Source organism: Erpetoichthys calabaricus, chromosome 16, assembly GCF_900747795.2.
Source record: "Erpetoichthys calabaricus chromosome 16, fErpCal1.3, whole genome shotgun sequence".
NCBI classification, from domain to species: domain Eukaryota; kingdom Metazoa; phylum Chordata; class Cladistia; order Polypteriformes; family Polypteridae; genus Erpetoichthys; species Erpetoichthys calabaricus.
In genome coordinates this window covers 64,674,554-64,700,927 of record NC_041409.2, presented here as the reverse complement: position 1 = coordinate 64,700,927, position 26,374 = coordinate 64,674,554, and the positions used below count along the sequence as shown (strand labels likewise).

The 26,374-nt window shown below is 37.7% G+C and overlaps 1 protein-coding gene across 3 annotated transcripts in view; it reads right to left on the bottom strand.

The window, feature by feature from the left end:
• atg2b (autophagy related 2B) overlaps window positions 1-21,168 on the bottom strand; it is an 84,416-nt gene extending 63,248 nt beyond the window's left edge. For all 3 annotated transcript variants that reach the window (XM_028822118.2, XM_051919861.1, XM_028822119.2), the window contains exons 1-8: window positions 20,127-21,168; window positions 18,908-19,070; window positions 17,611-17,763; window positions 9,344-9,446; window positions 9,072-9,234; window positions 7,249-7,428; window positions 5,425-5,521; window positions 608-790 (exon numbers count right to left, since the gene is read on the bottom strand). In XM_028822118.2, coding sequence (XP_028677951.1) covers window positions 608-790; window positions 5,425-5,521; window positions 7,249-7,428; window positions 9,072-9,234; window positions 9,344-9,446; window positions 17,611-17,763; window positions 18,908-19,070; window positions 20,127-20,288 — 1,204 coding nt within the window. In that variant the 5' untranslated portion in view covers window positions 20,289-21,168. The remainder of the gene's footprint in view (window positions 1-607; window positions 791-5,424; window positions 5,522-7,248; window positions 7,429-9,071; window positions 9,235-9,343; window positions 9,447-17,610; window positions 17,764-18,907; window positions 19,071-20,126) is intronic.
• Window positions 21,169-26,374: the final 5,206 nt, after the last annotated feature.

The following is a 26,374-nucleotide window of genomic DNA, read 5'->3' as shown; positions in this document are numbered from 1 at the left end:
TAGAGTCACATAATGGAAATGTTGGTCACTGGCAAACTGAATACTGTTCAGATAAGTAGCTCTTAAACAGGATGGCAGTGGGCATGGATTGAATCTTGTACCTGATCATTGTCTGTATAGAGTTTGGACATTCTCCCCGAGTCAGAGTGTGGCTTTGAAGCCATGCCCCTTTAGGTGAAAGTTTTCCACAAAGGGAGACAAGCAAAGAGGTGACGAGGAAATATTAAAAAAATATGTTTTTTTCATGACATGGTACGCTAAAGATAGCGTCCAGCTAATTTAGACTTTCACCAATCATGACCAAGTGCAGTCCCATCAAATCCAGATTAACGGGGTTCTGCCATATCGCAATTTTAGCAGCTCCTAGTAACAGTTCACATAAGCCAAGAGAGTAATAAGAAAGGAAGTTTTCATGATCTCCTTTGCAAACACAAACTCACTTCACTGTTAAACTAATCATGCTGTAAACCATAAATAAGTAACTGTAAATTTAAAATGAAGAACGCAACTGATGGAAGTTGGCACACATGAAACAACTAGAGCACAGCAAATTAAATTTGTTGGTTACAAAGTAAAAAAGAACTACAGAAGTTTTCCTGATACTTGCCTCGACTTGAAGTATGCCTTGTTGCTTCATTCTCAAAAAAGTCCTGCTCTCCAAGTCCTCCAACAGACAGCAAGTCTTTTTTCAGGTATCGGTTAAGCTCCATATGCAGACGATATTCATCCTCTTGTTGAATAGGACGGCTTTTCCTATCTTTGCAACTCTGGGTTCCTTTAACAGAATGCTCTTGGGATAACAAACCAAACGATGTTTTAATCCAAAAACTCTAAAACAACTTTTAAAACAACAAAAAAAAATATTTGGAATTATCTTTTTCTGGCAGTAGCTCTTTACCCATAGTTAAAGCAATTATTAAATTATCAATGACATTGATCTCATTTGAAATATGTGCAGCTGTTACTTTTTTATGGTGGACTGATACAAAACCTTTTTAACTAATGGTGATATCAGTATGCTGCTGCTGAAGAATGTGAATTTCCCATTGGGATTAATAAAGTATCTATCTATCTATCTATCTATCTATCTATCTAATTTTTCCATCTGATACCATACTTACAGTATATGTATTATCATTATGCATCTGCTTGATGTATTTTATGGTGGGGGGAGTGCAGGGAACATTTTGCATTTCTAGTCAGTTTATATGATGGCTACCGTAACTGGAAGTGTTCAGAACCTAATAATTTTTGCATTTGAGCACAAGAAACATTGGACAAAACAAATATGAGCTTGCAAGCCTGGATCAAGAGTTATCAAGAATACAGACATTCAGACAGACAGAGACATATTATTCTCCCAAAATATCAGAAATTAATTACAATGACCTAGGTACTTGCTGAGACCAAAATCAAAGCTACTCATGTAGTCTAAAACTGAAAAATGTATTTTAATCTTTATTTAAAAAAGTGAATACTACAGTTTCACTAAATGTACACCCATATGTTAATTTACTTTGCCCTGTAATAGATGACTTCAAGAAAAAATTGTTATTGATGAGTATCTAACGGTGTGGTAATCCATAAATTGCAAAAGATGCACCTCTCATCTTTCCTTGACTACTATTCAAGAAAAATGTTTAAAAGATGTGCAACATATTTTTGGAATATTTTCCAGTAATCAATTTCTAAGACTATAGTATGGCAACCAACACTTTCTGCAAGCAATTTTCTCAGTGTTCTAAAGTTAGGCCATAGCTGTCTTACCAAATTGTGACTAGATTTTAATCTGCTAAGAAAATGTTTGTAAAATCTGTAGAATTCTGTATTTCTACACTTAGTAGGCCTAAAAATGTAAGTGCTTCGGTGAATGCCCTCATACCAAGATAGTACAAAAGGGTGAATATCTAAAAATGTACGAGACATAAAGCTTTATGCATACTACATGTAAATCTGAACAGCCTCATGTTCTAAAGGTGTGAGAAATGATTTTAACAATGTTCTGACTGTTTTCTATGGAAAGCCAAATATGGACAGAAGCAGTAAGAGCTAGCTTTTGACTGGAATCTATCTGTGCCAAATAATATATTCCCCCACACCTGCATCTGAAATTAGTTTAACAAGATGGTGGGATTCTAAGATTTAGCTTTGTGAAAAATAGGCAGTGTGTGTGTTCCTTTCCTTGTCAGCAACTACTTGCTGGGTAAGTCATTAATAAATGCAACAGGTCTTTTAACCAAAAAAATATCTGAAAATATTACCTTCTCATATTTCAAACAACACATTGCTTATCTACTTGCACAACCATATTCCTCAAGATTGGGACTTCGAAGCATGTCAGAGTACCTGTCTGATGTTGTTACTTTTAGGGATAAGAGTCCAATTTGAAATGACCTCATGGAGTTGTTCAATTTGATTTTATATAAAACAAAGAACATAGATTTGTCCTCCATTTTACGTGGTATACTATCCTTTTAAGCATGAGTGGGGCCTGCAATGGATTGGAGGCCCAATTCTGGTCGGATTCTTGCCTTGTGCCAAATGCTACCACACATGTTCTGTTCCCTGCAGCTTTGGATTAGATTAAGCAGTTTTGAGAATGTAATGGGAGTGACAGTGGCAGTGATTCTTGGAATCACACATTTTCATTCAGAAACAGTAGGTACCTCTGTATTTATAGTACATTTGTACCAGAAACCGTAAGCAAAGTGTCTTTATATACTGTTATTTTCATGTCAGATTTTATTATTTATCATGATGTATTTGTTATAGTTTGATTTTGGTATTATTTTTATGCGATATTGTTGATGTGGAAAATCTTGTGTATCATGACAATTGCTGTTGTGCTTTTTCTTGTTTCCATATATGGAATATGCTATGAATCAAGCACACACAAGACATACATATATAATTATATGTATTAGACACACAAAGGATATCTGATTTTGCCTGTATGGAAAAGTAATGTGGATTATATATATATTTTCATAATTCTAACCATTTTTGTCAGGAGTTCCTAGCTCATCTTTTATATGTCAATAAAAAAAGCACATCCAAACCCCCATTTTTGAGAAACATTTGGGCTAATTAGTATATATTTTGTTCCATCTTACATGCACAGTGTGGTTCATTCACCAAAAATAAATCTTATATATAAACTTCTATGCGTGGAAGTGTGCGTGTCTATCCGAACCGGAAGTGAAAGGTGGAGTGGGGGTAACGGCTCCACCTCCGAGGAAACAGAAGTGTTTGTGTCTGTCTGTCCAGCCTTGAAGTGTGAGGCTACTACAGCATGAAGCTCAGAGAGCCAGAAAGGCAGCCCCAAGTTAGTGAGTCAGAAGAAGAAAGCGACTCTGTTGCCAAAGTAAAACAGCTGAGAAAAGAAACTCTTATGCAAGTGAGACAAACACATCGGCAAAACGGTATCTCTTTTACTTTTCCTCCTGCCGCTAATACACAAGTGAGGCGAGCACATCGGCAAAATGAAACCTAGGGGAGAGATGCCCAGAGTAGTTCCTTTCAATTACCTGACATCTCTACATTTCAATTTTTTTTCTGACGATTTCAATAGTTTCTAGGACCCCGGGCTTTTTACAGCACGGGCTTACACAGCTAGTATTAAATAATGAAGGAGTATTTTCATATTATATATATATATATATATATATATACACACACACATTCTTATACATCCATCCATCCATTTTCCAACCCGCTGAATCCGAACACAGGGTCACGGGGGTCTGCTGGAGCCAATCCCAGCCAACACAGGGCACAAGGCAGGAACCAATCCTGGGCAGGGTGCCAACCCACCGCAGGACACATACAATGTGCTTGGTGTGTGGGTGTGTTTGTGTGTGTCCTGCGGTGGGTTGGCACCCTGCCCAGGATTGTTTCCTGCCTTGTGCCCTGTGTTGGCTGGGATTGGCTCCGGCAGACCCCCGTGACCCTGTGTTCGGATTCAGCGGGTTGGAAAATGGAGGGATGGATAGATGACATGTCAACGACTAAGCAAAGAAGAAAAGACAGTGGGTCAAAAAGAGGCCCAAAAGCATTGGAGAGAAAGGAATTAAAAAAAAAAGAACAATTATAATCTAGGAGCAAATTCGGAAAATAAGGAAAGTAATAATCAGCCCGGACCAAGTGGAACTGAAAACCTAGCAGGTCCAACCGGGGACAGAAATAAAAGATGAAAGGTAGAAGACAAAGTAGAACGTCATAAAGAGGCTCAAAAACGTTGGCACAATATACATGTAGAGCAGATTAAAGTAGTAAAATTCGAAAGACACGAAAAACTGATAGTAAAGATCACATTAGCACTAACAAACAGAAATTATTACTCGGTGAAATTACGGAACAGCGAAAAGAGATTGAATATATGGACATAGGTGATATGACAGAAGTATGTAGATATTGTTTGGCTTTAAAGTTTAAGTTGGAAACCTGTAGATCATTTAATTCGTGTTGCCATCAGGGAAAAGTAGTGTTTCTTCCCAATGAAGAGGCGTGTCTGCGAGAATTAAAAGATTTGTTGTTTGGCATATGTTTTTACTGAAGTGTTACAGTGAAAGTGTAAGTTTAAAAAGTATTTGCGTGTTAATTTCAAAGCCAAACAGAACGAAAAAGTATAACTCAAAGAATACCTCTAACGCAACATGAAACATAATTTTCTTTCAATTTATTACGTTTTACTATTTTTAACTCTGGTTAATTACTCGCTGTAATGTATAAGGTCAGTTAATTTATTAGAGAGAAAGAAATGATATTCACTCACGGGCAGTTAGACTTACATCGTGTCAACGCAACGTATAAACACAGAATCAAAATTCAATGCGATATTGACAAAAAGTTAATTCCAAATATTGTTTTTACTGAAGTGTTACAGTAAAGGTGTAAGTTTAAAAAGTACTTGCGTGTTAATTTCAAAGCCAAACAGAACGAAAATGTTTAATAAATTAATTGGTTAATTACTTGCTGTAATGTAAAATAGTTAGTTCTATTATGTATAGTTGAGAAGAATTTGTTACACAAAATCACAGACAGGTAGCACATGGTACAATTACAATTTTGAATAGCCCAAAATCACACAAGGAGTGCCACAACAGACTTTAACAGGCCCTGCCTTTTGACAGCCCCCCAGCCTTGACTCTCTAAGAAGACAAGGAAAAACTCCCAAAAAATAACCAGTGTGGAGAAAAAAAATCTCGGGAAAGGCAATTCAGAGAGACACACACTTTCCAGGTAGGTTGGGTGTGCAGTGGGTGTTAAAAGATGGGGTAAATACAATACAGAGAACAGAACACACAAGTAATCCTTAATATAATACAACCTTACCAGATATGAAAATACTAATTTAAACTATTTTTAAAAAGTACCGCATAAACATTTATAGATTTTTCAAAATAATATAAGCAGGAAACTAACCTGATCCTGAGAACACTCCAAGCATATCCAATACAAGGTGGACTTGGCGTGGGGACATAAGAATATTTACAGAATCAACCTGTCCACTGACATCCAGCTTTAGAGAAAAAAAAAAAGTCAGTATTTATTTAAGATACCACATACAGGGTGAGTTACAGTCTTGTTCTCAATGGTTCTTGTAGAGACCTTGAACTTTATAATAGATAGATGGATGGATAGACAGGTTTACAACCATGTGAAAAATGATCTATATCCTCTTTTAATTCTATGGCTTTGCACACAAGGACATAAATAAAAAATACATAGTCCTTACCAAGTCCTACAACTCCTTTTTTATTCAACAAAACTAAACAAACAGCAGAAACCATCTGTCTAAAAGTATATCCATATTTCTTTCATTTCAATTAAGAATGAAATTAGAGTAAGATGCTGCTAACCAAGCATCCTTGAGTATTTGAATATCAGGAAGTGCTACCAGCTCTGTTTTAGCAGGGACTTTTAGCAGTTCAATATGAAGCATTCAGGTTTATGGTAACACATCTACGATGATCTCAGAGAACTTGTTCCTAGTCATTGGTGTTTAAGGGGATATAAATCAACAATTAATTCTATTATGAGAAGGATTATTTACAAACAGAGAACATTCAAGACAGCTGCCAACCATCTCAGAAGAGGGAGGTATGATCTCAAAGGTTAGACTGTATTATCTTCCCAGAAAATATAATAAGGTAAATGGTACAGTTCATTACTCTGCCATTATGAAAAAACTAAATGGGCAGTTTTCATGGAAGGAAACGCAAAACAAAGACCCTCCTTACAAAAACAAACAAGAGCACAAGGCATATGATTGTAAAGTTGCATTTGACAGACAAGACCGTAATGAGTTTATTAAGTGAAGTTGTTTCGTTATTAGGCACCATGTAAACACATAAAAACCAAACACTGTACTTCAACACACAAATCTCATGAAAATGTCATGTGCAAAGGAGTGATGACTTGTGGTTGTTGTCCAGCCATAGGACATGGGCGCTTCACAGTCTTTCAGTCTATTATGAACTACTCTCTCTTCTTGAGCATCTAAAAGAGAAACATGAGGCCATCTGATCAACAAGTTAAGTTTGGCCAAAACTAGATCATGCCACAGGACAATGATTCTCAGATCACCAGCAAACTATAGCTAAATGGCTAAAGGTTTTGGAATAGTAAAGTTCAGACATCACCCCTACTGACATATGCGAGTATAAACAATCGTGCATAAATTAATGTCCTAAATTACTGAATCAATGAACTAAGCTAACACTGTGAGGAAATGCAAGTTGAAATTACTACAATAAGATGCAGCAGACTAATAACTTGAAAAATAAACCAATCACTTAATTTTATTTCTGCCAAATGCCAGTTTATAAGATATTAAATTATTGCACATACAATTTTTAGGGGACTGTAGCTAACATATACAATGTTTACAGAGAAACCTATATCCACAGTTTCTTTGTAAAGCAGATTAGCAAAGTAACATTGGATCACACTAATAGCCATACAGGCTGTCACTTGACTTCTCACTACAGAGCATTGTGAAAATGATCAAAAACGAGCCTCAAGTGTCTTAAGCAACCTTTTAGGAGACATGATTAATAATTAACATATTATATTCATCAAGTGCATGTAATGTGCTGATGAAAGAATGGAATTTTTACGTAAATTTAAAAAAGAGCAAATGCCTTTCTTATATTAAATTTCAGTTGTATTGGCAAAATAGTTTGGTGAAAGCTGAGTCAAGAAGCAAACATACTTAGAATGACTACATCAAAACAATTACATCACCTTTGCTCCTGGATATGCTTCATTTTGTTTCAAAGTAAGGCTAAGATCCACTGTGCCACTCAGGTAACCAATTTGCACAGGTTCAAAAGGTGCTATTTCAGACTCTGTTCTTGTAAACTGTGGATGTGGCTCACAAATGATTTTGGGATTCCAACTTGGAGAAAGCTTTGGTTCTATTTCCTAATAATGTTTCAGAAAAACAGATTCCAGAAATGACTTATTAAGACATAGAAGAAATCATCAAGAATAATTCATATGTATAAAGATTTAAAGTAGGAAAAAGACAAAAAAGGAAGTAGCAAAGCATGTCAACTTTAACATTAAAAGTAAACCATTAATGCTCCTCAAAATTAATCCAATTAAAACAATAGTAATCTTTGTTATACTTTATATTTTAAACAACACACTCTTCTCTGTGGCATTCCACATTTTACCTAATCTTGTATGTTTGCATCCTATTAGCTCGATTCAGTTTTGAGTTCAAATTTATTGTCATGGGTGCAGAGTACAATGAAATTCTAAACTGCTTATCTCTCATATACTAAGTACAGTAATACAATACTAAAAACAAACCACAGAACAGAATGGACACAGTAAAATATCTTGAATGCAACACTAGTATCTACAATGAAGTTATCTGGGGACAAATAAAATATAATCTATGATATCTATTTTAATACATTCTTCTTTGTCATGGCACTAGGCAGTGGTGACATATTAGTTACATACAAAATCTAAGTTAGAAATGCAAGAAAGAATTTCACTGTATTCTGTACACAGGACACTTATACAACTGGTTCAATACATATAATCTGTATAGAAGACACAATTAATCAAGTGGTTGCTGAGTAAATTTATGATCTGTGGATAAAAACAGTCTCTGAAATCACTGGTGCAAATGCTAGTGGTCCTGTACCATTTTTCAGAATAGAGGAGGGAGAAAAGTAGTTGTGCAGAATTGCTAAGGTCTTTAATAAAGCAGTTTGCCTTATTTATGCAGTGTGTGTCATAAATGTTTGGAACAGAAGGCATCTGTGTACTAGAAATATTCTGTGCTGATTTCAGCACTCACTGTAATACTTTCTAATCCTGAGCTAACCAGGTGCCATAGCTGGATGTCATACTGCCAGTGAATGCGAACTCCAAAGTGAACCTGTAGGAGTTGGTTAGCGTAGATGACAAGCATTCAGGCTTTCTTCAGATCTCTAAGGAAGAAAAGCTATGAGCTTTGAAGACTTTAACCAAGACTGTCAGGTTGTCATTAATGGAGACATCAAGATATTTAAAATGCTGACCACCTTCATTATTTCCTCGGATATAGAAGAATGTTGTCTGCCTTCTTCTTCTTCTAATTAAGTCACTACAAGATTTTAAAATGCATCTAGAAATTCGATCCAGATTAGATACCTTTCTGACTTTGACCCCTTTGAAAATCCTCTTTTATGTTGCTTTATGTAACTGATAATATCTGTATTGTGCTGTTTGTTGCATGCCTGTAACTCAGAATTCCCTTAGTTTTCTTATTCAAATCCAAACAGCTCACACAATTTTCTGGGACTTTATGAATTTTTACAACTGCTGTATATCATAAGTTTATAATTTCTTTAATAAATGTAATTTTTATCCATGCAATCATATGCTTTAAACCAGTTTTCAAATTTAAGAAAACAAATTAAAAACTAGATTACACAATGATTCAATTTTAGCATCTGGAGGTTTGGGCTCTTCTTAAAACACTCATTATGCACCACCCACCATCAGCCAATTGCATATACACATATACACACACACACAAACAACCCAAGATGTGTGCTAGACCTTACTGGCTGAGTAGATGAGAACTTGGGACAGGTCCGTGCTGCTTCTGAAAACTCATCCCAGAATACTGTAAAGCCACTTAGCTTCAGTGTTTTATGAGCAAACATTGTTGGTTGATGAACGTTTACTCCAGAACATTCATCTCCAGTTTCATCAAAATATTCAACTCTGTAGACAAAACATGACAATTTAGGCATAATAGAATGTAAAACATAAAAGAGATGGTTGTAGTGTTTTAACATTTTCAACACTTTTCAAATATGAGTGTTTTACTTGCCTACTGATGCGCATTTCAAGAGCTATTCCAGTTTTTGAGTTTTCTGGTATGTGTTCAATCCTGAGAACTGTGTCCAAAAATGTAACTTTAACTCTTCTTAGAACTGAAGAAAAAATACATAAAAGAGTAACAGGTAGACAGGCCCATTCAGTAGAGTACCCAACAGCTATCATATCAAAGACAAATAACACTAAGAAACCAATTGTGAGAGATAAACTGCAATATTTAAAAATACATTAGTAGATTGCTAATTTATAAAGGGTGATTCTCAGAAAACCAAAATAATCAGCTCAGATTCCAACAAAATAATTAGTGGGTGAACGAACATATAGAATTTTGAAAACAAAATTTCGCAAGGAAAACAGGAATATTTTCAAGTTATTAACTAAAATGAGTTTTAAAATAGATTATCTCTTAAAGAACAGGAAACTTCAACTTTCCATTTTCAACATTAGCATAAAATTTCTTAAATTAATAATTATGAATAGATAGCTCTGCAACATGTCATTTCACTTGTTACTTTAAACCAAAGCTTAAAGGAACTGCAGTTTGCCTATCACACAAAGACTGAAGTGGAAAATGAAATTACCTGTCTGCTCTCCAATGCCTATTCCCATCTGGACTAAACTGGCAGCACTATGAGGATTATGGTTTTTAATTTCACCAGGGATTTCAATATGAACCAGTTATCCCTGTTACGGAGTAAGCTGAAAGATATGCAGGTGGATGAGCCTATGGTGCCCTGGATAATGCACTATTTATCCGGAGGACCACTGTTTGTGAAGCTAAAGGACTGATGTGGATGTGAGCAACACTGGAGCACCACAAGAAAAGTCTTGTCATGTTTTCTGTACATCCTGTACACCTCTGAGTATAAGTACAACAAATGCCAGGTCAAGTCACTTACAGAAATTATGTAATGATTCTGCACTAATAGGGTGTACTGACAAGGAGAATGAGACAGAGTATAAGAGTCAGGTGAAAAACTTTGTTTCTTGGTGCAAAATATAGTCTGCAACGTAACATCTGCAAAACCATGGAAATAGTTACTGATTTTTCTCACAGCAAAAAACCTTGATGTCCGCACACTATTCAGGGAGGGGATGTGGCAGTGGTGTACTGCTATAGATATACATCAATAATAAACTGGACTGGTCTAGTAACACAGAGGAACTATATAAGAATGGGCAGATCAGACTATTTTTACTTAGGAGACAGCATTCCTTTAATGTGAGAAGGGATATGCTGCACAAGTTCTTTAACTCTGCGATAGCCAGTACAATTTTCCATTCTAAGATGAGCTTGGCATTTTAAGAGATGCCCACCAAATCAACAAGCTAAAGCAGGTTCATTTAAGGGATTGCACTCTTGACCTGCTGGAGGTAGCAGCGGAGAAAAGAATGGCCTTAATTAACAAAGCTGCACATCATCTCTTTGACACACTATCATTAAGTATTTTTAGTCAGTTAACTATCCAGCAGAAGTGTCTCAAGAAATGCTACTTGGGCTCCTTCATACCCATTGTTAAACGACCTTATAACACACTGCTATTACCATTATCCAAGTCAGAAGTTTTTTCTACTTTTCTATAATTCTTGTGTGTAGGTTTGAGAGGGGGGTTTGTTGTTGTTTAATATAACATTTCCAGGGGCCTCATGTATAACGCCGTACGTAGAACTCACACTATAACATGGTGTAAGCACAAAAGCGGAAATGTTCATACGCATAAAAAAATCCAAATGCATAAATCTGTGCGAACGCCAACTTCCATGTTCTTCCGCTACATAAATCCCGGTCAGCGTGAAAAGTACGTGCACGCACCTGCTGTCCCGCCCCAACTCCTCCCAGAATTACACCTCTTTGAATATGCAAACCAATATAAACAGCCCTTAAGCTCAGCCTTCTGTGAAAAGACAATGGCAAAAGCACAGGGGAAAATAGCAGAATTTCAGCGATTACCAAGTGGAGGCAAGGAAAAACGTACTATTTGTTTGTTTCAACAGTGGTATAAACAACAAAAGGAAGTTGATCGAGTGACACAGTGTGTCGGAGAAACTCAAAAGCTCAAGTTCACAAAGTCGCACAGTGGCCAAAATAAAAATGAAGTTGTCACATATCAAAGTCGCTGTGAAAAGGCCATGTCGTAGCTCATTGTCTGAGTGTCATATGAAAGCTTATTAGGGTACAGAGAAAAAAAAAAGGCACACAGTGGGGGAAAAAGCTCGAAATGTCAACTTTAATCTCGAAACTTCCACTTTAATCACATAGTTTATTTTGTCATTAAAGTAGAACATCATAAACTTCATCTTAAAATCGTTTAATTTACTAGTTTCTCAACTCACATCGTAACTAAAGTAGCATATTAAATGCTTTGTTTTGTATTTGATCTTCTATGTGCTCTAAGTGTGTGAATCACTACGTGCTTCCAGGCTTTCTCTTCCTCCGACAGGACACAGAATCCATTACATTTGTAATATTACAGCTCTGAATAATTAAAATACTGAGATGTATACGTGATATCATTTTCATGATGATAGGAGTTAAAGCATGTTATTAAACATGGGAACACGGTTGCGCAGCGATTGTTCATGTCTCACGCAAGATGCTTGCTGCGCCATGAGCGACATTCGATGAAATACTTTATTGTAGCAGTACTGTCTCTTTCAAACGTACTAACCCCCAATTCCTGTGATTACTTTTATTTCTCCAAATACCCAATCACCACACAATTAATAAAGTATCTATCTATCTATCTATCTATCTATCAGCTCTGTAATAGATGTTAAGCCATATATAAACTTAGAACGCCGATTCTTCAAAACGTTTAAGGAACATTTAAGTATCTTCGTAGTACAGTGGAATCTTGGTTCACGAATGTCTCTGTACATGTACAAATCGGTTTACGACCAAAAAGTTCACCAAACGTTTGCCTTGGTTCACGACCACACACTCGGTATACGAACAAGCCAGTTTCCTTTAAGGTTTGGGCGCGCCGATGATTTCTGCACGTGTTGCATTGTTCTCGGTCAGACGTGCGTGCTTGCACGTATATGCGTGCTTTCGCTGTGAACTCTTTGTGCTCTATTTCATTTCCCTTCTGGTTCGTACGCACGGATTACTGTATTTAAGCACGTGTTCAGCCTCTCCCTGTTTATTGTTCTCAGTCAGACGTGCGTGCTTTACCTGTGAACTCTTTGTGCGCTACAGTATTTCATGTGCTTTTGCAGTTAACCATGGCTTCTAAGCAAGTGAAGAGTGGTGAGAAGAAAGTTTTGCAGAAAATTGAAATCGAAGTAAAGAAAGAAATTATTGAAAAGTATGAGCGTGGCGTTCGTGTTACTGATCTTGCCGCCGAGTACAAGAAGTCAAAATCTACGATTTCGACTATTCCAAAGCAGAAAGAATCTATTAAAGCAGCTGATGTTGCAAAAGGAATTACAGCGTGAACCAGGCAGAGGCCTCAAGTGCTGGAAGAGGTGGAAAAACTGTTGCTAGTGTGGCTGAATGAGAAGCAACTTGCAGGGGATAGCATAAGCGAGGCGATATTATGCGAGAAAGCCAGGAAGATTCAGGGCGATTTGCTGCAAAACTATCCTTCTACGAGTGGCGAAAGTGAGGAATTTAAAGCCAGTAGAGGATGGTTTGAAATGTTTTGCAAGAGAAGTGGCATTCATAGTGTGGTAAGGCATGGAGAGGCTACTAGTTCCGACGCTGAAGCTGCGAAAGAATTCATGAAAAATTTCACAAAATTAGTGGAGAACGAAGGCTATATCCCGCAACAAGTCTTCAACTGCGACAAGACCGGATTGTTCTCCACCCAGTTCCTCTTCACTTCATGCCAGAACTCGACTCATGCAAGGTTAGTTTTCTTGGTGGTTTATGGTTAGTTTTTGTATTACGGATTTTTCAAATGTTCATTTTTCAGTTCGTAGCGTAAATTGCTGCAATCTTACTTTTCTTGGTTGTTTATTAAATTTCTGATTTTTCAAATGTTCATTTTTTTCCCTCTGCTTAAAACTCATTAAAAAAAAAGTTTACACAGTGATCGGGTTGTAAAGCTATTAGCGTGAACTCCTGCAATGTTACTTTCTTGGTTGCTTATGGTTGGCTTTTAAATAAAGTTCGGATTTGTTCAAATGTTCCTTTTTTCCCCTGTGCTTAAAACTCAAAAAAAAAAGTGTTTACAGCGATCGGGTCATTAGGCTACAGTATAGCGCGAACTCTTGCAATGTTAGTTTTCTCTGTTGTTCAAGGTTTTCTCAGTGTTATTCAATGTTTTTACATTTAGTTTACTATTACGCTGTGCATTCTATGGTTTGATTAACTATATTTGTGCTTAAAAACTTAAAAAAAATATATATTTACATACAGTTCGTATGGTCTGGAATGGATTAATTGTATTTACATACAATCCTATGGGGGAAATTGCTTCGGTTCACGACCAGAGTTTTGGAACGAATTATGGTTGTGAACCGAGGTTCCAATGTACATGTTTAATTGCTCTATCCATCTATCCTTAAAGTGTTGCACCAGCAAGAATACAACGCGAGGCAGGAATAATCCGTGAACGGAGCGCCAGCTACTTGCTAGTGCTGCGGCACTGTGTCCTCACATGTTTATTTATTAACAATATAAATTATTTAAATTAAGTTAAAGTTTTATCTGTATAATATAATAAACATATTTTGCTGCATTTCATCTTAAAAATGATATCGTCATCATATGTAAATACACGCTTTATAAAGTGGCTCAGGTTGTGCAATATTATAACTGTAGTGCAAGTTAACAGTGAGGTAATTGTACTTATAAGTACATACAGTTCTACAAGGAGCACTTGATGGACTGATTGAGTGCATTTATAGTTCTTGGGATGAAACTGTTTCTGAACCGCGAGGTCCGTACAGGAAAGGTTTTGAAGCATTTGCCGTGTGAGAGCAGTTTAATAGACAGCAGGGCTGAGGCAGCGTGTGCTTGATGCTGTATACTGATAATTGTCTTTCCAATCAGCTGCTGTAGATCTGTGATTCCCTACTCAGATATAGTGATATAAGTACCCCAAATGATGCAGTGAGAGTAATATGGAAAAAGATGATCCGCTGTGGTAACCCCTAACGGGAGCGGCTGAAAGAAGAAAAAGAAGGTGCAGTGAGAGTAACAACGCTAAAGCAGCTATGGTATTTGGAATACTTTGGCTATTCCCAGGATCATTATACTGTTACAGGTTAATTACAATCAGATGCCAGAAACTAATAAACAATATGCAGTTAGTTTCAGTGTATTTGATAAAGCCGCGTCAGGGATGTGGATCTAACAAAGAAAGGGTAACCACACAGGAACTGTAGCACTGCTTTGACGCTGGGTACCGCCAGTTTGCAAAACCAAGCAGAGAACTTGCGCATGCCAGGGTTGGAGCTACCGTGAAAATGTGCGTGACTTTATGCCAAGTTTAGGTTTGATACATTGCGATTTGAGCGTGGAAACATTCGTACGTAACATTTTTGTGCGCACGCACCGTTTATATATGAGGCTCCAGAGCTTCTATTAAAGTTAAATTTCTACTCTGGGAAAATAAAGTGCTATCTACTGTAGCTTATACATATAAGCTTTGCAGAAATTCACCAGGCTAAATTAGCCCTGGATGACAACACAATTTGCTGCAGCAAAGAATCTATGGATAGACTACTTACTTTAAAAAGTGAATGACATGGAATCAATGAAGCATCCATCCAGAATGCTGTACAAAATCTGCCAGCTGATATTAATTTATAAAAATAACTGAACATAAACCAGCAAGCCACCTGAGACTGTAATTTCTCTTTCTATTATGAAGTCTTACTACTGAATAAAAAAGGTATGTACAATAAACGTGTCTGTGAGGCTTGATCAAATACAGGGAATTGCCTTGTTTATTCTATGTATTTACTTAATCACAATGATTACACTACTGTAACATTTCTCAAAGACTGATCTTACTTGGTGATAAGATTTGGAGTTGTTTTTGACAGTACCTATAACTGTATTTTTGACCACAGTCTAAACTAATTTAGTGTCTATGAAATATCTCTGGGCTGAAACCTGCCATTCCATATCCAGCATGTCTTTTACCACAACTTGCGTTTTCTGTTAGTTCTTAGTTATGCTTTAACATATTCTTAATGACCATGTATTACTCAATGATGGAGTCCATTTAAATTTTCTTTAATGCACAATTTTAGCTTAATTCATTCATATAACAATAGCATCATAATGAAAATCATCATTCTGTTCACTTTACTTCTCTTAAAAGCCACTATTCTTGAATATTTTCCTTTTGCTTAATAAAGACTGTAATGCTATAGTCATTTCTAATTCTTTGCTTAGACATGCAATTTTTGATCTTCTTTCTTTCAAATATTTCATATTTCCTGGTCCACTTTTTTCTCTCTCTCATAGTGATCTACTGATGTCCTTGCTATAACACAAGTATCACTTAACTTCACTTAATTTACTATTTTAATCTGCCTCACTTTATACAGTGTTGTTATTCTTGTTGTCAACTTCTCATCTGTTCTTTGTAGTGTACTTCAGATTTTCTATCCCCTCTTAAATGTTTTGGACTCTCTTGATCAATTATATACAGTATCTCTTGCAGCTGGAAATATTTTGTATCTGTTTACTTCCAGAGGAATACAACCAACAAATACCCATGTCTCTGACCTAGCACACTCTGATCTTTTACTAGTCTGTTGATCTTTCTTTGTTATTGAGCTCCTCACTCTTGTCTTCCTTTGACCTTCTTCATTCACAATCTCTTCATCAACATTGAAGCATGCAATCTGTACAACCGTGCTTTGCTGCACTGACCTAATTGTCCCTGTCTAATCAAAGACTCTTTAAGGTCTGTATACAACACTTTATTGTAAATGTCAGACCTGGAGAAAAAACCCCTTTGAAGATGCATGTTGTTATTGACACTAAATAAAAAATGACTGCTTGACCCTAGTTCTGACTGTATTTTGAATGAAAATAGTTTGCCTGTCCTTTGAATGGGGCTTTCTTACTTTCTCCTTTATTCTCTATACTGTTCTTTCAGCATTGAGCTCCTAATATATGTAAATCTTTGATTACATGCATTCTTGGAACTCCATCTGTCATTATGTTCAAAATGATTAAGCTAATATTCCATCTGCTCAATTGTGTTCTCAGCTATTGTCTGTATTTACTGCTTTGTTACGCCTACACTTTTCTGTGATAATGCGGTCTGTGCTGTCTGTTCTCAGACTATCAACCAATGTAAGCTAGATCAATTAACTGTTCTCCTCAAGCTCTGACAAACAAGCACATCTGAATATCGGGTAATGGCTTTCTTCCATGCGATTTCCATTTCTAGAATTTCTTGTGGTATATACAGTAAGTAGTACTAGGGTGTTGTACTGTGTATCGTGAATGTAGTGAAAAGTCAAGCAAAATGACACCTTTTATTGGCTAACAAAAAGATTACAATATGCAAGCTTTCGAGGCAACTCAGGCACCTTATTCAGGCAAGATGTAATCAACATAATCATTACATCTTGCCTGAAGAAGGGGCCTGAGATGCCTCGAAAACTTGCATATTGTAATCTTTTTAGTTTGTGGTATATATTGAAGTATGAGGGCATTGTAAGTGCTTTGATGCCTATCAAAACTTAAATCAGCTTAGGCATTTTGTTTAATATTTATTAAATATATTTGAATGGCAGCCCTTTAAAGCAGAAGAACTTACCAGCTTGGACCAACTGCAAAGTGGTACCTGATAACAACAGTATGTCTTATATGTCACTGCTCCAACAAGCCAAGCAATTAATGTAACATTTTGTATTTCAACTATTACAAAATTGTTTTTAAACATTTGGATAGGGTCTATAAAATTGTTAAGGTATTCCTAAATTGTGAAAATGATTAATACATTTTTGCAGATTTGAATTAGGTCTACAATATGGAAAACAAGTTCATAAGTTACAGATATTTTAAATAAGTTGACATTACATTATTTTGTAACATTCTGAATATTTATAATATCACCTGATTATAGATTACCTCTTCCTTTCACTAGTCCAGTAAATTAATGGATGACAGTAGATCAATTTGTTTTATTTGGTGGACATTTAGCTTCAAAAATGCTATACGGAATAGAAAGCGATACTTACATTTATATTTACAGTATATAATCATATACTGATTACATACTATCTGAACAAAAATGTATTCTTTTCATAACAATGTAATATTTTGCTGAAAAAACAACATACCTGTTTCAATTGTTTCTGCAAATTTCTCTAGACCCTCTAAAGGCTGAAGACCTTCACCTTGTTCATCTGTCAATTTTTGGCTAAGACACTCCTTGGCAAGTTGCATGCTGCTAGCCATGAGGCTGGACCAGCACATTGGTTCTGAATCGGATGCTGCAATACAAAAACCGTACCAGGTTAACACATCCATACTTACTTAAATAAAAGGCATGGTTAAACCTGACATATTGCCTACAGCTCTTCTTTCCAAATAACCTACAAAATGCAAACACAAAGTAAGTGCCTACTTATACAGCATTTAAATGGTTTCATCAGTTTTTTCTATTTAACTTTGCCACTATCTTTAAATCAAAACTTCATCAATACACAAGAACAGAAAAATAAAACATGTATTGAGATGTTAATTGTGTCTGCAATTGTTTTCCAAATTCATCCATCCATCCATTTTCCAACCCGCTGAATCCGAACAGGGTCACGGGGGTCTGCTGGAGCCAATCCCAGCCAACACAGGGCACAAGGCAGGAAACAATCCTGGGCAGGGTGCCAACCTACCGCAGGACACACACAAACACACCCACACACCAAGCACACACTAGGGCCAATTTAGAATCGCCAATCCACCTAACCTGCATGTCTTTGGACCGTGGGAGGAAACCGGAGCCCCCGGAGGAAACCCACGCAGACACGGGGAGAACATGCAAACTCCACGCAGGGAGGACCCGGGAATCGAACCCAGGTCCCCAGATCTCCCAACTGCGAGGCAGCAGCGCTACCCACTGCGCCACCGTGCCGCCCTGTTTTCCAAATTTCATAGCATTTTTTACATTTTTCCAATCGGAACAGCCATCTAATTTCAGTGTACGTTACACTGCTTTTTGATTTGTTAGCTACTTAATAAATTTAATTTCTCAAGTCATAAATGTATTTGTATTATAAAAATATGCACATATTTTAAGATGCCTTGTAAGCAAGGATGTGAGAGGTCTCAAAAGAATTATGAGATTATAGACTAACATTCTAAGGACCATCTCTTCTCCCTCATGCACAATTTTACTGGAAAAGACTTTGGCACCCACAATCCTGATACTAGATTGTATTTCAATAGTTTTCACTAACACTTTAAAAATGACAAGGTTACAAAAAACAAACAAACACTTTCCTAAACAAATAAAACTGGCATTTCCGTTAATTAAATTATTTTCTTAGATGTACAAGTCCTTTGTGTCTTGAACTAAAACATTTACACAAAGTAAATCCTGTCTGCAAAGAGCAAATAGAATGAGCAGCTTACACTTACCCATTCGAGGTCTTGGTCTGAAAACCATCTTAAGCCCCTTTACTTCCAAGGCACAGTTCTCCTGTAGCAGTGAAGCCCACGGAACAGACAAACATATTGTTTGGATAAAGCCTTCGATTACTTCAAAAGGAGCATCTACGGATTCCAGGATCTCATTTAATGACTATGAGAAAAATAAATGTACAGTCACTAATAGACAGTCTTTGACTGTTTAACCCAGAGCACTGTCATCATTCTTAAAAGGCTGGATGGACTAGTGTGACACCAGTTCATCACTACAAATACCTGTAATAAATAAATAAAAGAAATGCCTTCCCTTAAATTATCTTGGATATTTATATGTATCCATGGTACCCTTTTTAAATATTTAAGCATACCACAAAACAGTGAGTGAAGTGGAGTTATGGAACAAAATACCAAGTTACAAACCACATTATACTTTTCAGCAGTGTATTGTAAGCAGATTATAACATTCACTAACATCAGCATCAAAGAAACTATTGGGACCAGAAGTAAAGAAAACTGAAACATACAAAAAGTAACAACATGATTTAGCACTGGCATAAGTATATAAAGATAATAAGCAGGGGGTCTGATGTACTTTGTATGAGACTTTTTGACAACAGTATCCTATCACGTAAAAAACTGTGATTTTACTTTTGTAAGTCTTTAGAAATTCGAGCAGCAGACCAAGATCCACGACTGCCATTTGAAAAACAGCATGTTTTCAAATTACTGTCCTAAACTGACACTTTTACCTCATGCTATTACATATGGATACCACGTTACATTTCTTTAAAACACCTGAAGGCACCACTTAAATGAAAACCTGTATTTTTGGCCTTTCAATGAATTTGGGTCCACCAACAATAGCAGGATTGGTCTGACATTGCTGCCACGTCCTGTCTTATGTATTTTTTGGGATCCCGGTCATCCATGGAACTGAGACCAATTCTTCCAACGTCATTCACTTCTATTTGGCTATCCATCTATCCTGTATATGCCACCTACACATTTAAACAGGACGTTTGGCTTCTATCACTTTTAGAGTATGCATGGTGCATGTATTGGACTGTTCTGCAGTGGCATTCACCCCCTCATTTTTTTAAAAAAAGAAAAAAACATAACTCGCCTTATTCCAGCCATTCCTACAGACGCACTTATTGTATAGTTTCAGCAGAGGCTGTGCAGTGAGCTGTGACTAATGCCATTTACTTACCCACTTGTCCAAAGGGACCTGCGCCAACGAGCCTGTGCCTTGGTACAAGTCCAAACTCAACTGATCCAGGCTCAGCTTCTCTTGCAGAAAATGGCCAAGGTAACGGTGTAGCAGGTAGCGGCAGGCCCGCTTTTTAATTGACTCGGAAAATGGCCAGGGCATTTCTGACAGGTCAGCGAAACAACAGTCCACTTGGCAATCTTTCACTTTTTAGTTGAGTGAGGGATTAAGAAACTAACAGAAAACAAGTCAATGAAATGCCGCTGTCGTAGGAGGCGACCAGTGGTAAACAATAAAGAAATCGCCTCTTCGGTCATCCTTGGCTTGCAGCTGTCCAGGCTGACTGACAGTAAATCCTCGCCGTCGCTATTCGATTTCCCTCCCCATACTTTGCCAGAATGCTGTCAGGAAGAAACACTTGACTCGAGTTCTTTAGTAAATATCAGCCAAGCAGAAGGTCTGGACCAACACTATCCACTGGGCCTCTCCTTCTGTGTTAGCAGCTCCAGGATAAGCAACTACACCGCAATTGCCCAATTACTCCGATTTCCATAACGTGTCAAGGTCAGCGTCCCTTGGACTCGATCAGTGCTAGTTGTCCTTTAATACTCTCATCCTAACAAGCCCATATATTCCACTTAAACTGTCTGGACTTACGAGCACAACATTTAATGACGACTGTGATCCAGAATTGGCGAGTACGCTCCTTTGCTAAACCGGAGTTGTAGTTCATCTCGCAAACCAGAAACCATTACGATGCTCAACTAATCCACAACACTGCAGCGCTTACTGAGTTCGGCTGTAGACCGGATCACATTATGCTATCTACGCAGTAATATAGTATTTGCGTTTGGCACTAGCGAGCGATGTGCACATGTATAACACTCAATCTCAGTTGAGCAGTTTTACTGCATCTTCGCGGGCCGGTCCAGGGTCTGGTTCCGGTTCTCACGTTCTGATGTATCCAGCTGTTTACAAACAGTACGCACGCGCCACTGGATCAGGCCCCTCTATGTAGCGCGTGCCCGCGTCGCTCAATCCCTTGCGCGCGGCCACGCGACTTGCCTCTTTCTCTCTTTGTCGCCTGAAATCAACGTAACAGGAAGTCGGGCGGTATGGGGGTGGAAGGGGGAGGGCACAAAAGCATGAACTACATTTCTAGTACAGTAGGTGGCAGTAAAGCACCGCTCTGTGAGATTCGCGTCGCTATAAACGTTTGCATTAGCTTTCTTTTTATTATCAACCTGGAAATCACCTTTATGTTTCCTTTTTTAGATATACGGATAACACTTCAAGAGTAATCTGAAAAATCAGATTATGTTTTAAATGTTACCGTGAAAGCATATGGAAGGAAGTCTATATATATTTCCATTTTTGGGTTTGACCCTGTGTTCGGATTCAGCGGGTTGGAAAATGGATGGATGGATGGTTCACCGTATCCAGTTCACAGGCACAGAGACCCAAAGCTTAACCCAGCAGCACGGAGTGCACGGATGGAACCAAACTTAAAGTAGCCCGGCATATCATAGGACACTGTCACATATAAATTCAATTCAGAGTAGTAGCTCCATATCTTTTGGATGTGAGGAGAGAAAGATCGAATATAGACATGAGGAAACTGCATAAATCTCACACGAAGGTTTCTCTATACCTCTGTGGCCCTTGAAGAAGGAAGTGAGCCATTTAAATGAATGTGAATTGTTCTCTATGGATGTTAGAATATCACTGACCAACAATGCTTACTAAATGGACTGTTTATTAAGTGCACAGTCATAAGCTATTTGACTGTTTTTCTGATTTAAGGTCATTTCTAAACCAAAAGGGGGAAGGTGACACAGTCAGTGGGTGTTTTATTTGTTATTTTTTTAATTTCACCCATGGTGAACTAATGTTTCTCTCGTTTGGTGGAAGGAACTGTGAGGCCATCATACCACCCACAAAACCAACTCAGGCGTTAGTTTAGTTAAACATGGATATGACAGAAACATTTCCTACAACAAATGTAATTAATACCTACATCTTTAATTCAAAAATAAATTTCAGATTTTCATCCTGCGTATTTTAATAATTGTACAGATTGTAATAGCAACAAGTAAAAGACCAAGAAGCTCATCATGGACAACAGGAAGTGCAAAGACTACGGGCACACTCCCATCTTCATCAATGGGACTCTGGTTGAGTGTATCTCTAGCTTAAAGTTCCTAGGCAGTTACAATTTCCAAAGATCTTTCATGGATCTTTTCACTTTCACACTGGTCACGAAGGCATAGAAGTGTGTTTACTTTCAGAGGTGGCCCAGAAAAGTCCAGGTGTCTTGCCAGATTCTAGTGAACTTTTACCACTGCACCAGTGACAGCAGTCTGACTGTATGTTATGGTAACTGCATGTTCTCAGACAGGAAGTCTCTGCAGCGGGTGGGGAAAACTGCCCAACACATCACTTGTGCTTCCTTACCTGCCATTGAGGACCGCCAGCACAAACAGTGCGTGCAGAGGGCAAATGACATCATTGGGGGACTCTCTCTCACCTTTGCCATGGTCTGTTTACTCTTTTCCCTTCTGAGAGATGGTACAGGAGCCTATGTGCCAGCACCAGCGGGCTCAGGTGAACAGTTTCTACTCTATAGCCGTCATCCTGCTGAACTCAATGTGCAAGCATTAAGCAACCTCCATCCTTCCCACCTCACCTTAAAACCATATATGCACACACTTGGACTCTGTAAATTTATATTCAAATTTTAATTCTCACTAATTATTCTGTATATACTTTGTCTCTAAAAATGCCACATTACTGCATATACTGTATTTACAGTATTTGTATATTTATCTAATTACTTGCATTTAACTGCTATTTGCTTCTCGGGTTAGATGCAAAACTGCATTTCTTTGTCCTAATACTTCTACTCTGCTCAATAACCTTAAAGTTGAATTTAATTTATTCTAATTTAATAATGTAGTAGAAATCCATAAATAAAAAACAAAAAAGGTCATAAATATTTTTCTGTTTTAATTTCCTGAAAGCTTCTAGCATATTTTAGATATTATGATCTTGGAAATTATTCATTTACTTATTGCCAGCACTCCTGCTTGGCCAGGCTGGTGTTAGAACTGGCATTTGCTGAAGAACTTGAGTCAAGTTTTTCTTCTAAAGGCATTCTGGCAAGGTGTGGGGAGGGAAATCAAATAGTGATGGTGAGGATTTAAGCCAAGGATGACCGAAGAGGCAATTTCTTTATTGTGACTTGATACATTGTTCTAATTATCCACTTACTTTTAAAACGTGTTCTATGTAGGAAGAAGGTATGGATTTTTAATTTTGCTTGTTTTTTTTCGTTTTTTTTAAATGAGGGGGGTAAATTCATTGGCTGTTAAATTTAATTTTTCCTAAGCCAGATATGACATTTCCATTTAATTTCACTCCCAGTGACCAATGCACCTGAAGAAACTTTATTCTTTGACACAGATGTGCTTCACAATGACCAGCCAGAGCATCTTATCCTGAAAAATTGTTTGACTACAAAAACTGCTAAAACAGATGCCAATAGGACCTCATTGTAGATGGGTAAATGCTGGAAGTAGAAATGGACGTATACTGTTTGCAAAAGTATTCAATCCCCACATGCTCATATTTTGCAAAGCCACCCTTTGTAACAATAACAGATTTAAGTGTTTTACAGTATGTACCAGCTTTGCACATTGCAGCCAACAGCTGAAACACTAAGTGACTGCATTTGATTTTCATTAAGCTACTTCCTTTGTTAGGTTCTTTTAAATGCAAAAGAGGCCTAATTTAATACTTTCATGAAGTGACAAAAATTAAAACAAAGACATAACAAGCAGTATTATTTTTAACCATTACATAGTAGACATAGTATTTAAATTATTTGTTCCAGCAGCAACACAAAACTTAAAGTTACAGTGTAACACAATAAAAACAAAACACAAAAAATTAAAGTCTTGTATAACACATGAATGTGGGCAATGTTATTATGAAGAGGATATAAACATCATTTTGTATTTTTCATTTAAAGAGAAGATGCTTGAGTGGCAACACTTGATTTTGTCAATATCATGTTTACTAAAGATTAATGTTTCCAATACATATTGTTGTACTTTTGCATAGTACAATATAGTACACTCACCAGCCACTTTATTGGGTACACCTTGCTAGTACCGGGTTGGACCCGCTTTTGACTTTAGAACTGCCATAATTCTTCATGGCGTAGATTCAAGAAGATGCTGGAAACATTCCTCAGGGATTTTGGTCCATATCGACATGATAGCATCACACAGTTACTGCAGATTTGCCGGCTGTACATCCATGATGCAAATCTTCCGTTCCACCACATTCCAAAGGTGCTTTATTGGATTGAGATCTGGTGACTGTAGGTCATTTGAGTACAGAGAACTTATTGTCATGTTCAAGAAACCAGTTTGAGATGATGTGTGACATGATGCATTATCCTACTGGAAGTAGCCATCAGAAGATGGATACACTGCAGTCATAAAGGGATAGTCATGGTCAGCAACAATACTAAGGTAGGCTGTGGCATTTCAACAATTCCCAATTGGTACTAAGGGGCTGAAATTCTACTAAGAAAATACCCCTAACACCTTTACACCAGGCGCAGTGGTAGCACTGCTGTCTCGCAGTAAGGAGACCTGGGTTTGCTTCCTGGGTCCTCCCTGCGTGGAGTTTGCATGTTCTCCCCGTGTCTGTGTGGGGTTCCTCCGGGTGCTCCAGTTTCCTCCCACAGTCCAAAGACATGCAGGTTAGGTGCATTGATGATTCTAAATTGTCCCTGGTGTGTGTATGTGTGTGTGTGTGTGTGTACCCTGCGGTGGGCTGGTGCCCTGACCGTTGTTTGTTCCTGCCTTGCACCCTGTGATGGCTGGGATTGGCTCCAGCAGACCCCCGTGACCCTGTGTTGGGATATAGCTGGTTGGACAATGACTGACTGACCTTTACACTACCACCAGCAGCCTGAACAATTGATACAAGGCAGGATGGATCCATGCCTTCACGTTGCAGCAGAAATCGAGACTCATCAGATCTGGCCATGTTTTTCCTGTGTTCTGTTGTATAATTTTGGTAAGCCTGTGCGAATTGTAGCCTCAGTTGCCTGTTCTTAGCTGACAGGAGTGGCACCTGGTGTGTTCTTCTGCTGCTGTAGCCCATCTTCAAGGGTCAGTGTGTTGTGTGTTCAGAGATACTCTTCTGCATAACTTGGTTGTAACGAGTGGTTATTGGAGTTACTGTTGCCTTTCTATCACCTCAAGCCAGCCTGGCCTTTTTCTTCTGACCTCTGTTATCAACAAGGCATTTTGGCCCAGAGAATTGCTGCTTACTGTATATTTTCCCATTTTGAACCATTTTCTGTAAACTCTAGAGATGATTGTTTGTGAAAATGTCAGTAGATCAACAGTTTCTGAAATACCCAGACTAGCCCATCTAGTGGTGATCTGGACTTCAGCAGGTCACCTTGACAATATCTACATGTTGAAATACATAAAATTGCTGCTGTGTGATTGGATGATTAGATATTTGTGTTAAGAAGCAGTTGAACAGGTGTACCTAAAAACGGGGCCGGTTACTGTATTTTTATATAGTACTTATATATAAAAGGGTGGCACAGTGGTAGTGCTGCTGCCTCCTGGTAAGGAGACCAGGGTTCACATCCTGGGTCCTCCATGCAGGGAGTTTGCATGTTCTCCCCATGTCTGAATGGGTTTTCTCCCACACTCCAAAGACATGCAGGTTAAGTGAATTGGCAATCCTAAACTGGCCCTAGTGTGTGGTTGGGGTGTGTGTGTGTGTGTGTTTGCCCTGCAATGGACTAGCAGGGTTTGTTCTTGCCTTGTACGCTATGCTAGCTGGGAAAGGCTCCAGCAGACCCCCATGACCCTGTTCAGGACTTAGCAAGTTGGAAAATGCCTGACTGACTTATATATAAGCAAGGATAATCATCAAGCTGCATATAAATAACAAATACTCTTACTAAAGATATCTTTCCTGAAAATGATTCTACTCTGTACAGTATATATACAAATATAAGTTAAATGATTTATGACAAAACATGCAATTATTTTTCAAATCAAATGTAGGCATTGCCCCGTGATTTTAAATTGGATTCAGAATGAATGGATGGACAGGAGCTTCAGGCACACGGGGGTACTTTAGTTGTGTTCACTTCCTGGGCAAGTAATCCAAAAAAGCATGCTTGTTTGTTGTGCTTCCTTAGCATTAAC